Source organism: Schistocerca americana, chromosome 6 (genome assembly GCF_021461395.2).
Source record: "Schistocerca americana isolate TAMUIC-IGC-003095 chromosome 6, iqSchAmer2.1, whole genome shotgun sequence".
NCBI classification, from domain to species: domain Eukaryota; kingdom Metazoa; phylum Arthropoda; class Insecta; order Orthoptera; family Acrididae; genus Schistocerca; species Schistocerca americana.
This window is the reverse complement of record NC_060124.1, coordinates 254,728,543-254,743,913: the sequence shown is the minus strand read 5'-3', so window position 1 is coordinate 254,743,913 and position 15,371 is coordinate 254,728,543. Positions and strand designations below refer to the sequence as shown.

Genomic DNA, 15,371 nt, shown 5'->3' with positions numbered 1-15,371 from the left:
GCTATAAATCTATTTTCTCTTAAATTTGATTCAGTACCTCCTCATTAGCTGGCCATCCCACCCACCTAATTTTCAGCATTCTACTGCAACACCACATTTTTAAAGTTTTTATTTGCTTCTTGTCTGTACTGTTCATCATGCATACTTAACTTACATAGGTGGGCTACATTCCAAATACTCTCAGAAAATGTTTGCCAACACTTAAATTAATATTAGTTGCAACAATATCTCTCTTTTGAGAGAAACATTTTTGTTGTTGTTACCAATTTGCATTTATTACTGTCTTTACTTCTTAAAAGTGATTTAACATATAAATTACTGGCCGAGCGGTTCTAGGCACTTCAGTCTGGAACCACACAACTGCTGCGGTCGCAGGTTCGAATCCTGCCTTAGGCATGGATGTGTGTGATGTTCTTAGGTTAGTTAGGTTTTTAGTAGTTCTAAATTCTAGGGGGCTGATGACTTCAGATGTTAAGTGCCATAGTGCTCAGAGCCATTTGAACCATTTTTAACATATAAATTAAAAGAAGTGAAAGCCCTGCTTTCCAGTTTTCTGTGAATCTGGGAGAAGAGAGAGATAGAGATGGAAATTACCTAACTATATACCCTCTCTACAGGATTAATTTTGGACCAGATTAAATTTTAAGGCAACACTTTTCAACTATAGTTACTGGTGGTCAGCATGATGGTGGTGACCATTAGAGAGACTCCTTCGTTTGAAGGACACCAGGATTGGATGAATACATTCATGGGATGTAGTTGGCAGTTACAACCAGCCAGGCAATGGCAACATCACAGATCTGGTGAATTCCCTCAGAACTCACTGAAAAGATACATAATTTTTTGCAGAAATGCCCATTTAAGGTGGCAATAGAAAATAGTGCCTACCCTACAGAACCGCACTGATCTGACCTTAGATGGTCTGACACCCACCTCAGTCCAACTATCTCATTTCTGGTGCATTTTTACATACACAGCCAACATTACAGTCAGGTCTAGACTTGTCAATGACTAATTATCTAAGATATGGATCAGTAGGCAGTCGAACATTGATAGGTGTGATAGTTTGATCAGATTTAGTATGAAATAACTTGTTTCTAGCTCAATCAATAACTATTACTGTGCTGCATTTGTTTTATAAATTAGTCACTGTGTACTTCTTACATATTAGAGTTTGTAAAACTTAATTATAGCACCAATTATGTGAAAATATGTGACACTGTCTTTACAATCAGAGGTGATCCCAGGGATGTGAGTGACTGGATCAGTACAGCTGACATTGAATGCACAATGGAAGCAAAATTAACTGATGACCATATCATTGACACTGTAACTCAAACAACTGATAAGAATGAAAAAGATGATGACAGCAACAAAGACAATGAATCTATCACATTAGACACTAAAAATGCATTTGATACACCCATTCAATACATTGAACAAAACTCTGTGTCTACCCCAATAGACATTTTGTGGATTAGGAAATGGTGAAACATTGGGGCAATATCAAGGTTGATGTCTACTAAGCAAAAAAGCATAACAGAATTTTTTCATACTGCTTATGAATAGAACGTTTTTTACTGTGTGATTTGTCATATTTTAAACAGTTGGGTGCAAGTCAGTTGTGTGTCAATGCAGTACTGTGACAAGGTATGTACAGGTATTAAAGTTACGTTCATTGTAACAATATCTTACCATTATATAAAGACGTATTTTACTGTACAGGCACTACTGAACATTACACTTTTGGGTAAGATTTCTTAGCGTTTCAACATTTTCTTTTTGCTTTGCTACTATTTTAACATGGACCAGTATTTCAGACAATATTCACAGTCGAAAATTGAAGTTGTACTGTACTGTACTGTAATCCTCCTCGTCCTCCTCCTCCTCATCCTCCTCCTTCCCCCCCCCCCCTCCTCCCCCCCCCCCCCCCCTCGGGCTCACTGTCCTGTAGGAGTAGGATTAGCAAGGTTCTGCTGTAGTTTCCTTGCTGGGACAAAGTTGTTAAATAGGACCCAGCGGGTTCACTCAACCACACTTCTGTCAGTGTTCTGGAGTAGTCAGCACATAGCGTCCAGGTCCATCACAGAGGACCTGAAGGGTGACTGCCAGTGACCATCAGCACATCCCAGCAAGATGCTATAGCCTGCAGGGTAGGCAACAAGCCATCATGCTCCACAGTTGCTCCTCACTGTTAATGTTCCTGTCTCTCACTTGTTTCACCCTTGTAGGTGTTTCAGTAATTGCAGTTTTGTAGCTCTGGTTCTAACTGATGCTCAATAACCTTTGAACTTGATATTGAATACTTTTGCTTGATACCGAAGACTCTTTTCTCACAATTTGAGTGTTTAATACTTTTTTCATGTTATCTTGTTAATCTGGAATGCTGAATATTTCTCAATTATGAGTCAAATTTGTGCTCTTCCTTTTGTTATGATTGTGGCCTATCCATTCTGTTCACCTACATCTCCATGATTAATTTCAATTAATCCACCTGCAAAATGACTGCTTGGTACACACCTGCAAGTAAGATTGAGTCAGGTGCTTCCAAGGCAAAAAGGTACAGCATCACCTTCATTGAATGCCATTTATTACCAGAAGCAGTGGCCAGGCAAGGTATAACACCACATTCTGCCATAAACAGATATTCTGCTATCAGAATAGCAAAACTCATCTGCTATTAACAGTGTCTCATTTGCTAATCTAATTCCTTCAGACATACCTGACAAATCAGTTACATTTTGTTACCCATATTTTACTTTTATTTGTGTCCATACAAACTATTTTCAGGACACTACCTGTTTCATTTTTGTATGTCAAACCTTGTGGTCGATGGTCTGTCGGACTTCAGCTGTTCCCTTACATAATAAAGTGAACACCTGTAGCCATCGTTTTGATGTTATTTTATTGTATTGCAACCAGTTTTTGTGTCTCATTACACCATCTTCAGACCTTAACTGACACTGAGGGGGTGACCTCCAATTGTATAGATGATCCCATAAGTGGCTAATGTACACGGGCTTCCTCCTACAGAACTGACACTGAGGGGGTGACCTCCAATCATATACATGATCTGCAGAAACCAGTTTGTATATGTTGGCCACTGATGGGATTATGTATACGATTGGAGGTCACCCTCTCAGTGTCAGTTAATGCCTGAAGATGGTGTATTGAGTCACCAAAACTGATTGCAATATAATAACATAAATATAATGGTTGCAAGTGTTTCATTTTATTACTATCAGTTTCATTCGGCTGGTTTTCTAGGCACATTGCAAACTCTGACAGAATTATAATGTCATTGTCAAACCTTAAAATTTCTATTTCTCCTCTCTGAATTACAATTCCCTCTCCAGATTTCTCCCTAGTGTCATTTACTTGTTTCTCTAGGTATAGACTGAATAACATGGACAGTAGGCATCAACTCTGTCTCTCTTTCATGTCTTCCTACTCTTATAACTGCAATCAGGTTTTTGTACATCTGGTAGATAACCTTTCACTCCCTATATTATACCACTGATAAATGCAGAATTCCAAACATTGTATCCATGTCAACATTGTTAAAAGATATTTATTAATATGCAAATGCTATAAATTCTAGTTTGCCTTCCTTCAGACTCTCTTCTAAGACAAGACATAGAGCCAGTCTTGGTTTTTGAGTTCCTACATTTCATCAGAACCCAGACCAGTATTCCTGCATGCCTGTTTCCACCATTCCATGTTTCTGTTAAACTGGTCTCAGGTGGGATAGATGGATGAGTGTTTATAATGGCAGAAGAGCAGGAAGGGGGGAGGAGGGAGAAGTGGTCATAGATCATTCAGAAGTCATGCTGAGAGGAAACCATATTGTTTGGGGAGGAAGGACTGAGCCTGGGATTTATGCCTCATGAAGGTAAGTACAGGTGAGACTACTGTCTCATTGTGAATTTAACAGCTGTGTGAATAGAGTTTTCCATTAAACAGGAGTGTGACACATTTCAGATGAATGTTATTCATTTTGTTTAGTTGTTTGGATCTGCAATTTGCAATTTCTTAACATTTTAACTCCATTTCCATCACAAATTCATTATCTGTAATGTTGTAAGTAATTGAGACTTTTGAAAAAATCCCACAGGTTTCACAGTATGGCTTTACAGCCATTCTAAAACTTGATGTCGGGGAAGGCCGATATTATAATGAAAGCGATCAGTGGAATTTTATTAGTGTACAAAATGAATTATACGCTGGTGGATTTACAGAAACTGGAAGTAAAAATATGCTTCAAGTTTTTGGTGATTTCCAGAATGGTAAGTATTGTGAGATGTGTTATGCAAAGGACAACTGTTTTTTATTATTATTTTTAGTTTTATAACAATATCTGTTGATCCCAATAGCATTAGAATTACTAGGACATGGAACAAGACAGAAACATAAATAGAAACAAAACCACACACACACTGTTCAGTTGACACAGATATCGATATGTTTATACTACATATTATGTCCATGTTTTCTCATTTGTGTGTTTGAAAAAATGAAGTGAGTATCCTTCATACCAAATTAAATATTGAGCTCAGAAAAATATAAGGGAATTTGCAAAACAATGATCTTGGGCCTAATCTTTCCAGTAACATGTTTTATATTGAGAAAGTGTATTGTAACATGGCAGACAGGTTTTATCATTAATTTATGTTAAGTGTTTATCCACCCCAACTCTATGTTACCTAAATAACCCTGGACTGAATAGTACATGCTGTCCAATATTTATATGATTTAGCTGTCAATTGAAGGAGTTTGTTTTTAGTTATATCTTTTATTTTGTTCTGTGACAGAAAGTGTAGTCTTGAGCTTTTCATTAATTTTTCTATGTTAGTAAATTATGTGTTCCATGTGTCACTTGCATGATATTATCTAATAATATGGAGTATGTCAGTTTACAGTTTATTAACTTAATTTGTAGTTCCCATATATGAGTTCATGTAACAGAAAAAAATATTTACTTGATTAACCCAAAGTAACAGTTTTGCATTAAGTTAGCTAAACTTCCTGAATAAGATCTCTGCTATGGAAGAAGAGGAATAGCCCAGAAGGAACATTTTTAGTTTGCTTTCAAATTTAACTTTGTCATTTATCAGGCAGCTAATTCCCATATTGGACTAGACAAACCTTTGGCAGAACAGAGAGTACCAGTACAGCATTTCAAAGCATTTGGATGCAACAGAACATGAAATGGGATATGCATAGTAGTATACAGGATTAGCCCAACTGATTCATCATGTTTCAAAGCACTGTTTATTGACAAGTACACAACATACAAAGATGGATCATTCTTTTCATGAAAAGATAGATACACTCATCAAGTTAGGAAAAGCCACCTTGCTGCTCAAGTGCATGCTAGACAGCAGACCTGTGACAGCACTGTACAAGATGGTAGCAATGCAGGAGAAGAGTTTTTGTGTCTTAAAATACATGAAATGTTTGTCATTACAACCATTCAGCATGCATTCGTACGCAAATACAGAAAACCTGCACCAGTCGCTGTATCAGTATCTCCATCCACATCAAGCCTACTGACACCCAACAATACATCCACTTTGAAACTGCCACCAATTCCACATCAAGAAGTGTCTTCCACACAACCTAGCCACTCATGTGCATTTCATCTGTAATGATGAGCATTCCCTCTCCAAATATGCCAAATGTCTCAATGGGGCCTTCACAGACTGAAATTACCCAACCCCACCCTCTCCAGAAACAGACCCCTTTCTCCACACCAACCATACCCCCATAACCACTGACCATTCACAATGGAGCATCCCACTTGGGACTCAGTGTTGCTCAGGACTGGAGCAAATGAATTACTTTCTCTGCCAGGGCTTCTATTACCCCTCATTGTGCCCTGAAATGAGAACTGTCCTGCTATCCCTCCACCTGCATACCTGACTGGCCAGCAGAGCTGACTCCCATTCAGGAGGCTTGGGTTCAATTCCTGGCTAGATTGGAGATTTTATCCACTCATTGACTATGTGGTTTGTTGTTTTCATCATCATCAATACACATGTCACCAAAGTGGCATCAAATAAAGACTTGCACTAGGCAGCTGAATAACTCTAGATTGGATCTTCTGGGTAATAATGCCATACAATCATTTCATTTCATCCCTCCCACAGTGGTACTCTGCTGCCCACCCAACCTGCATGATGTCCTTGTCATCCCTATTTCACCATTGCTCCCAAACCCTTGTCCCATAGTCAACATGCCTGCAGTAGACCTAGATGCAAGACGCAAGACCTGACCCATACAACCTCCCACTAGCACCTACTCCAGTCCTGTCACAGATGTCTCCTACACTATCAAAGGGAGGCTCACCAGTGAAAGCAGCTGTGTGATCCACCAACTAGCTGCAACCATCAGCATTCTATATGAGCATGACCACCAATCACTGTCAGCCCACATGAACGGCCACCAGCACTCTGTGAACCAAGAAAGAGCCGCACACTCAGTTAATGAGTGTACCTTCCAACACAATGTGCTTCATTCCAGCAACTGTTTCATAGCCTGTGCCACCGGGAATCTTCCCACCAACACCAGCTTTCCTAAACTACACATTCTTGGAACTAAAAGGCCTCAAGCTTCACTAGGCTCTGTTCTCCACCTGCTTCTAGCCACTTCCAGACTCTCTCTAGCCTTACACACACCTTCCATCCTACCAGTGCACCACCTGGGTTGTTCTTTCCCAGTCTCTACTTCTCTTCTCTCCCTTCTCTCCCCTTTTCTCAACTCTTTCCTTCCCCTCCCCCCCCCCCCCCCCCCCCCACACACACACACACACAACACACTCACAGCCACCTGATTAAACCGAGAGATTACAGTGGTCACGTATGTGTGTGTGTGTTTTATGCAAGTGTGACTGTTTGTGTGTTTTGTCTACATTTGGTGAAGGACTGAGTCTGATAGCTAATAATATCTAGCAGTCTTTTTCCAATGGTTCTATCTGTCACTCGAAACCTCCTATATGTGGGGAGTAGCAATCTTGTCTTTTTGATATTATTTTTAGTCCAGTCCAGATTTTAATTGTTTGATTCTTTTCTATTAGAGAAGTTGTTATAGTATAAGTAGTTCAGCACATACCTGGTGTAGCTCTTATATAATAAACAGAATACAGTGAGGTATCCTAAGCTGTTTGTGTAATACAAAGATGGATGATACCACATATGCATGTGGAGAAAATACAGTTGGAATCCCATAGGGTTCAATCATTATCTCACTATCTGTCTTGCTTTATGTTAATTATATACATTTTTGTGGGAGTCCTGAGGCAGAATTTGCCCTATTTGCAAATTATACAAGGATTTTGTATGAAGCTGAGCAAAGGAGCAGAAACAGGAAAACAGTAAATGATGTTTTTGTAAAAGTTACTAACTGGCTATTTTGGACATATGGGCTAGTTTCAAACTTTGAAAAATAGAGTCTCTCTCTCTCTCTCTCTCTCTCTCTCTCTCTCTCTCTCACACACACACACACACACACACACTCACACAGGCATGAAACAATGTGATATGTGTTGATATGTGTAAAGTATAAAATACACACAATATTTATTTAATTTGTGCTACCGGCACTACAGTATGGTCATTTCCTGCACTACAACAATGTAAACAGATGAAGAATAGCTCTCATTTGAAAAACTGCACTAACCCATTGTCTAGTAAGTTTCATATGTCCCTCACAGTATTTGCTGTCTGTGTAATATATCTGTTAGTTTCTGAACAACTTTGAGATAGAAAAGCTGATAAAAGATTTATCAAGATTTTTAATTTCTATCAGATGATCTTTCAGGAAAATCAATTCCTTCTTACATACCAATGTACTGATTATTCATTTATACACTTTTTACAGTGCAACCTTATTATAACTGAAACTTTAGTGTGTAGATTTTGTACCATACATGTGCATTTAATACATTTTTAACTGTTGATCTGTTTGTGTGTTCAGGGTGCATTGACGATATACGTTTTGATGGCAAAAATCTTCCTCTTCCACCGTCAGTGAATGGTACTCAGTGGGCACAAGCTGTTCTAGCTCAAAATGTGGAAAGAAATTGCTTATCTAACATATCCTGTGATGAAGTTGTTTGCCAAGAACCTCTCACATGTCATGACATATGGAACAAACATGAGTGCAAGTAAATGTTAACTGCTATTTATACTAAAATTATTATTTATTTAATAGTCTGGTAAATCTAGTGTCACACTGTGTACAATAGACACTGGATGGTCCTTAAGTGCCACAAACTTTTCTTAGAGTAAAATACAATTATTTCTCATCTAGAAATGACATTGTAAAAAGGATTGATTGCTACTCACCATGCAGTAGAGATGGTGAGTCACAGACTAGCACAACAAGAAGACTACTACACAAGCTTACAGCCAGAAGTCCTTCTTCCAAATAGACAACATACATACACTCACTCACAAAAAAGCAACTCACACACATGTGACTTTGTCTCTGGCTGCTGGGGCCAGACTGCAAGCAGCTGTGCATGGTAGGAGAAAGGAAAACCAATCTGGGTGGTGGGGGTAAGGAGGAGGCGAGGGTGGTGAGGGGAGGGGGAAGGAGGGTTATGGTGGGGGATGGTAAAATGCTGTTTGTGGGAACATACTGGGACTAGGTGGAGAAAGGGTAGGGCAGCTAGGACAGTCAGGAGGTTAGATGATATGGGTGTGAAAGGGGGGAATGAGGAGGTGAAGACTGTGAGTGTGTTTGAGAAGTAGAAAGCTGTGGAGTCAGAACAGTAAATGGGATAGATGGCTGAAAGACAATGACTAACAAATGTTGAGGCCAGGAGGATTATGAGAACATAGTATATATTGCAGGGAGGTTCCCATCTGCACAATTCAGAAAAGCTGGTGTTGGGAGGGGGGGGGGGGGAGGATAGTGGGCAGAACGTTCCTAATTTCAGTGAATTATGAGAGGTAGTCAAAACCCTGGTGGAGAATGTGATTCAATTGCTCCAGTCCTGGGTGGTACTGAGTCGTGAGGGAAATGCTCCTCTGTGACCAGAAGATGGGACTTTGGGAAGTGGTGAGTGACTGGAGAGATAAGTCACAGGAGATCTGCTTCTGTACAAGTTTAGGAGGGAAATTACAGCCTGTGAATGATTCAGTGCGGCTCTTGGTATATTTTGAGAGGAACTGTTCATCACTACAGATGCAACAGCCATGGGTGGCTTGCTGTGTGGAAGGGGCTTCATTGTATGGAGTTGGTGACATAGGTCAAGTGAAGGTATGACTAGTAGTTGGTAGGTTTGATATGGACGGAGGTACTGACATGGCGATCTTTGAGGTTGAGTTCAACACTGAGGAAGTTGGCTTGTTGGGTTAAGGAAGACAAGAAGAAGCTAATGGAGAAGAAGATATTGAGGTTCTCGAGGAATGTGGATAGGGTGTCCTCACCCTCAATCCAGATCACAAAGATGTCATCGATGAATCCGAACCCGGTGAGGGGTCTGGGATTCTGGGTGGTTAGGAAGGATTCCTCTAGATGGCCCATGAATAGGGTGGCATAGGATGGTGCCTTATGGGTGCCCATTGGCATACCCAGGACTTGTTTGTAGGTGATGCTTTCACAGGAGAAGTAATTGTGGGTGAGGATGCAGTTAGTCATGGTGACCAGGAAGGAGGTTGTTGGTTTGGAATCCATAGGACATTGGGAAAGGCACTGTTCAATAGGGGCTAGGCCATGGGCCTTAGGGATGTTAGTTAAAAGAGAGGTTGCTTCTATAGTGCCAAGCAGTGCACCATCATGTGGTAAAGGAACTGTGGAGAGTCAGTGGAAGAAATGGTTGGTATATCTTATATAGGAGGATCAGTTGCAGGTGACAGGCTGAAGGTGTTGGTCTACAAGAGCAGAGATTCCCTGAGTGGGGGCACACTAACTGGCCACAATGGTATGTTCTGGGTGGTTGGATTTGTGTATGTTAGGAAGCATGTAGAAGGTAGGAGTGCAGGGAGTGCTAGGTGTGAGGAGAGTGAGGATCTGGATGGGACTAAGGATGTGAGGAGAGACTGGAGATCCTGCTGGATTTCTGGAATGGGGTCCCTGTGGCAGAGTTTGTACGTTGACAAATCTGACAGCTGGTGAAGTACTTCACCAGGTAAACCTTGCAGTTCAAAACAACAGTGGTGGAGTCTTTGTCAGCTGGTAGGATAATAAGGTCAGGATCAGATTTTAGGTGGTGGATTGCAGTTCTTTCTATAGATTAAAGCTAGCTTGCATGTTGAGGGATTTGGGGTATGATGGTGAGACAAGGTTTGAGGTTAAGAAATTCTGGAAAGTTAACAGGGGTTGATTTGGATCACAGTTTGAAGGAGGAGTGAACTGAGTCAGGCAGGGCCTGACATTGGCCTTAAAGTTGAGTCTAATTGGTAGGGCTGGTGGCAAAAAAGTGTTTCCACTGTAGCGCCAGGAGAAGGAGAGAAGGTATTTAACAACTCCAGCATGACTGAATTTGGGAGTGGGGAAAATGGTAAGGTCTTTGGAAAGGACTGATTATTCTGTGAGGCTAAGGCTTTTGGAGGAAAGGTTCATGACTGTATTTTGGGTCTGTTTAGGTTCTGGTAGTAGGAGAATTTTATCAGTGGAGAGGAGGTACTTTAAGGATGTTTGGGCCTGTTTCACATGGTTTTGTGGGACGATTATGTTGGTGAGCATTAAGGACTGGCAGAATCTGAACAGATGGACGTCATTGTGGAAGTAGGGACTGCTGCCAGAGATGGGTAATTCAATCATTTGGGGGAATTCCATGAGCCAAGCAACAATGAAGGAACAGTATGTGGGACTAGGTTCTGGCTAATGATAAGGAAACTGTTTTGGCACAGATGGAAGGAGCAAGGATCTCTGGTGGAGGATAAAACATGTAAAAATACGTATGTAACATAGATGTATGTGTGAAAAAATTCCCAAGTGGTCTTGTGTGTGTGAGCTGCATCTGTGTAAATGTGTGTGTGTATGTTTTCTATTTTTGCGAGGAGGCTTTCTGGCAAAAATCTTACATATGTAGTAGTCTTTTTGTTGTGCCTTTCTGTGACTCAGCATCTCTGCTGTACAGTGAGTAGCAGTCTATCCTTTTCATAATACTGTCATTATTCCATGCCGGAGTTTCCATTGCTAGAAATGATATTGTGTTACTGAGGACCTATTACAAATATACACTACTGGCCATTAAAATTGCTACACCAAGAAGAAATGCAGATGATAGACGGGTATTCATTGTACAAATATATCATACTAGAACTGACATGTGATTACATTTTCACGCAATTTGGCTGCATAGATCCTGAGAAATCAGTACCCAGAACAACCACCTCTGGCCGTAATAATGGCCTTGATACACCTGGGCATTGAGTCAAACACAGCTTGGATGGCGTGTACAGGTACAGCTGCCCATGCAGCTTCAACACAATACCACAGTTCATCAAGAGTAGTGACTGGTGTATTGTGACGATCCAGTTGCTTGGCTACCATTGACCAGACGTTTTCAGTTGGTGAGAGATCTGGAGAATGTGCTGACCAGGGCAGCAGTCAAACATTTTCTGTATCCAGAAAGGCCCATACAGGACCTGCAACACATGGTCGTGCATTATCCTGCTGAAATGTATAGGGTTTCGCAGGGATCGAATGAAGGGTAGAGCCACGAGTGGTAACCCATCTGTAATGTGCCGTCAATGCGAACAAGAGGTGACTGAGACGTGTAACCAATGGCACCCCATACCATCACGCCGCGTGATACGCCAGTATGGCAAGGACGAATACACGCTTCCAATGTGCGTTCACCATGCTGTCACCAAATACGGATGTGGCCATCATGATCCTGTAAACAGAACCTGGATTCATCCAAAAAAATGACTTTTTGCCATTTGTGCACCCAGGTTCATCATTGAGTACACCATCGCAGGCGTTCCTGTCTGTGATGCAGTGTCAAGGGCAACCGCGGCCGTGGTTTCCAAGCTGATAGTCCATGCTACTGCAAATGTCATCGAACTGTTCGTGGAGATGGTTGTTGTCTTGCAAATGTCCCCATCTGTTGACACAAGGATCGAGACGTGGCTGCACGATCAGTTACAGCCATGCAGATAAGATGCCTGTCATCTCAACTGCTAGTGATACTCGGCCATTGGGATCCAGCACAGCGTTCCGTATTACCCTCCTGAACCCACTGATTCCATATTCTGCTAACAGTCATTGGATCTTGACCAACAGGAGCAGCAATGTCACGATACGATAAACTGCAATCACGATAGGCTACAATCCGACCTTTATCAAAGTCGGAAACGTGATGGAACTCATTTCTCCTCCTTACACGAAGCATCACAACAACGTTTCACCAGGCAAAGCTGGTCAACTGCTGTTTGTGTATGAGAAATCGGTTGGAAACTTTCCTCATGTCAGCACGTTGTAGGTGTCGCCACTGGCGCCAACCTTGTGTAAATGCTCTGAAAAGTTAATCATTTGCATATCACAGCATCTTCTTCCTGTCGGTTAAATTTCGTGTCTGTAGCACACCATCTTCATAGTGTAGCAATTTTAATGGCCAGTAGTGTAGCATCAAAGGATGGTACAATTTTTTTCCGGGTACTCCCATGTAGAAAGAAGTGGTGCTAAATCTAGTTATCATTTAATGATGATTTTAATTTATACTTCTCTGTTATTTTTACATAAAGTATCTCAGAAGTGCATTATATAATGTGATACTAACATGGCACAAACCTTTTTGGAATATTGATGTAGTTTTCTGCTGATCATGTGCATCATTTGTTTGTCTTTTATAGCAGCTATGCACAGATTTGCTACAGGAGATACAAGGATCACTATTGTTCATTTTTTGCTTTTGTAATTATTAAATTTTCTAATATGTACATACAAAAAAGTTCTAGAAATTGATTTTCTCTAAGTAGTTGACTGTATGACATTCTTTTATCTACTTCTAACATTGATGTAATTGTTTGTGCAGTCTGAAAGATTTCTGTCTTACTCTGCTGTTTCCTCAAGGTACTATCTTATGAGGATTGTTCAAAAGAAAAGGTACAAAATAACATAGTAGATATAACTGAAGTTTTTATTTAAAGGTAATCACCTGAGTCCTAAGTACAACTATCCCACTGTTTCATGAGACCAAGGATTCCATGTTCCCAGAACTTCTGTGGCTATGGCAGGAGCCAATCCTTCACTGTGTCCACTTTTTTGTCTGAATTGAAGTGCTTCCCTTTGAAATGCCTTGTTTTCTGGACCAAATACATGGGAGTTGCAGGGCAACATGCCCAGGCTGTAGGTCATATGCTCAAGCTTCTCCCACTTGAACTTGTCCATTACACTTTGTATGACCTTGGAGACATATGGATGAATGTTATCAGGGAGCAAAATCACTCCCTCCAATAGCTGCCCAGATCATTTGCTCTTGATGGGCCTTCATTGGTCTACAAAGTGTCTCACAGTACATGTCACTGTGAATGGTTTTGCCATGCTTGTGGAATTCAATAAGTCTTGGTACCCAGACATTGAAAAAAACAGTGAGCATCACCTTGTCTGCTGAGGGTACAGCTATGAAATTTTTAATGCAGGCCGTCCTGCTTTGTTTCTGGCACTAAGTGATGGCATCAGCTCTTGTCACCAGTGATGAGCCACTCTAGGAAAGCAGGGTCTTTATGACACTGAAACAGGTGTTTCAGTGCTAGACCCACACAAAGTTCCTTTCGTGGTTCACTGAACAACTTCAGAAACCACTGCATGCACACCTTCTAGTCACCCAACATGTACAGTTGCCCACACTGTTCCAACAATGGCCCACACCATCACTGCCAACATTCGCATTGTGAAATGTTGATCACTTCTCATGAGATCATTCACCTTGTTGATGAATTCAGCCATGATCACAGAGTTTGCCTGGCTTGGTCTCGGGTCATCACTAAAACACTCCTGGCCTTGACAAAAATGGACTTTCCACTTCCTCACTGACTTGCCAGACACACAATCTCCTGCACATATGGCCACCATCCAGCAATGAATATTAACATATGCAAATTACAATTTGGACAATGTCTTTCTAAAAACACACAAAGACATACATGGCTTCATTGTCCTGGCTAACTACACTGTCCCCATGCTGCATCTGAGTTTGTTGCTGCACTGAGACTGTAGTCAGCTGGGACAATGTAGCAATGTGAATATGCACATGGCTATGTGCTTTTTGTTAGCTCTTATGGAGGGCATTGTCTGAAAGCTCAGCAATATTTTCAGTCTTGTTTACATTAGTTTTAACCATTTAATACTTAAACTATACAGTGTGTGGTCCCCCCCATGAACCATGGACCTTGCCGTTGGTGGGGAGGCTTGTGTGCCTCAACGATACAGATAGCCATACCGTAGGTGCAACCACAACGGAGGGGTATCTGTTGAGGGGCCAGACAAACGTGTGGTTCCTGAAGAGGGGCAGCAGCCTTTTCAGTAGTTGCAGCGGCAACAGTCTGGATGATTGACTGATCTGGCCTTGTAACATTAAGCAAAATGGCCTTCCTGTTCTGGTACTGTGAACGGCTGAAAGCAAGGGGAAACTACAGCCGTAATTTTTCCTGAGGGCATGCAGCTTTAGTGTATAATTAAATGATGATGGCGTCCTCTTGGGTAAAATATTCCAGAGGTAAAATAGTCCCCCATTCGGATCTCCGGGCGGGGACTACTCAGGAAGGCGTCGTTATCAGGAGAAAGAAAACTGGCATTCTACGGATCGGAGCGTGGAATGTCAGATCACTTAATTGGGCAGGTAGGTTAGAAAATTTAAAAAGGGAAATGGATAGGTTAAAGTTAGATAGAGTGGGAATTAGTGAAGTTCAGTGGCAGGAGGAACAAGACTTCTGGTCACTTGAATACAGGGTTATAAATACAAAATCAAATAGGGGTAATTCAGGAGTGGGTTTAATAATGAATAAAAAATGGGTGTACGGGTAAGCTACTACAAACAGCATAGTGAACGCATTATTGTGGCCAAGATAGACACGAAGCCCACACCTACTACAGTAGTACAAGTTTATATACCAATTAGCTCTGCAGATGACAAAGAAATTGATGAAATGTATGATGAGATAAAAGAAATTATTCAGGTAGTGAAGGGAGACGAAAATTGAATAGTCATGGGTGACTGGAATTCGTCAGTAAGAAAAGGGAGAGAAGGAAACATAGTAGGTGAATATGGATTGAGGGGAAGAAATGAAAGAGGAAGCCGCCTGGTAGAATTCTGTGCAGACAATAACTTAATCATAGCTAATACTTGGTTTAAGAATCATAACAGAAGGTTGCATACATGGAAGAACCCTAGAGATACTAAAAGGTATCAGATA

At 41.1% G+C, this 15,371-nt stretch overlaps 1 protein-coding gene across 1 annotated transcript in view; it reads left to right on the top strand.

Annotated features, from left to right (window-relative positions):
• Window positions 1-15,371, top strand: part of LOC124620078 (putative neural-cadherin 2) — a 63,889-nt gene that overhangs the window by 14,227 nt on the left and 34,291 nt on the right. The window contains exons 4-5 of the mRNA XM_047146745.1: window positions 4,115-4,286; window positions 7,975-8,164. Coding sequence (XP_047002701.1) covers window positions 4,115-4,286; window positions 7,975-8,164 — 362 coding nt within the window. The remainder of the gene's footprint in view (window positions 1-4,114; window positions 4,287-7,974; window positions 8,165-15,371) is intronic.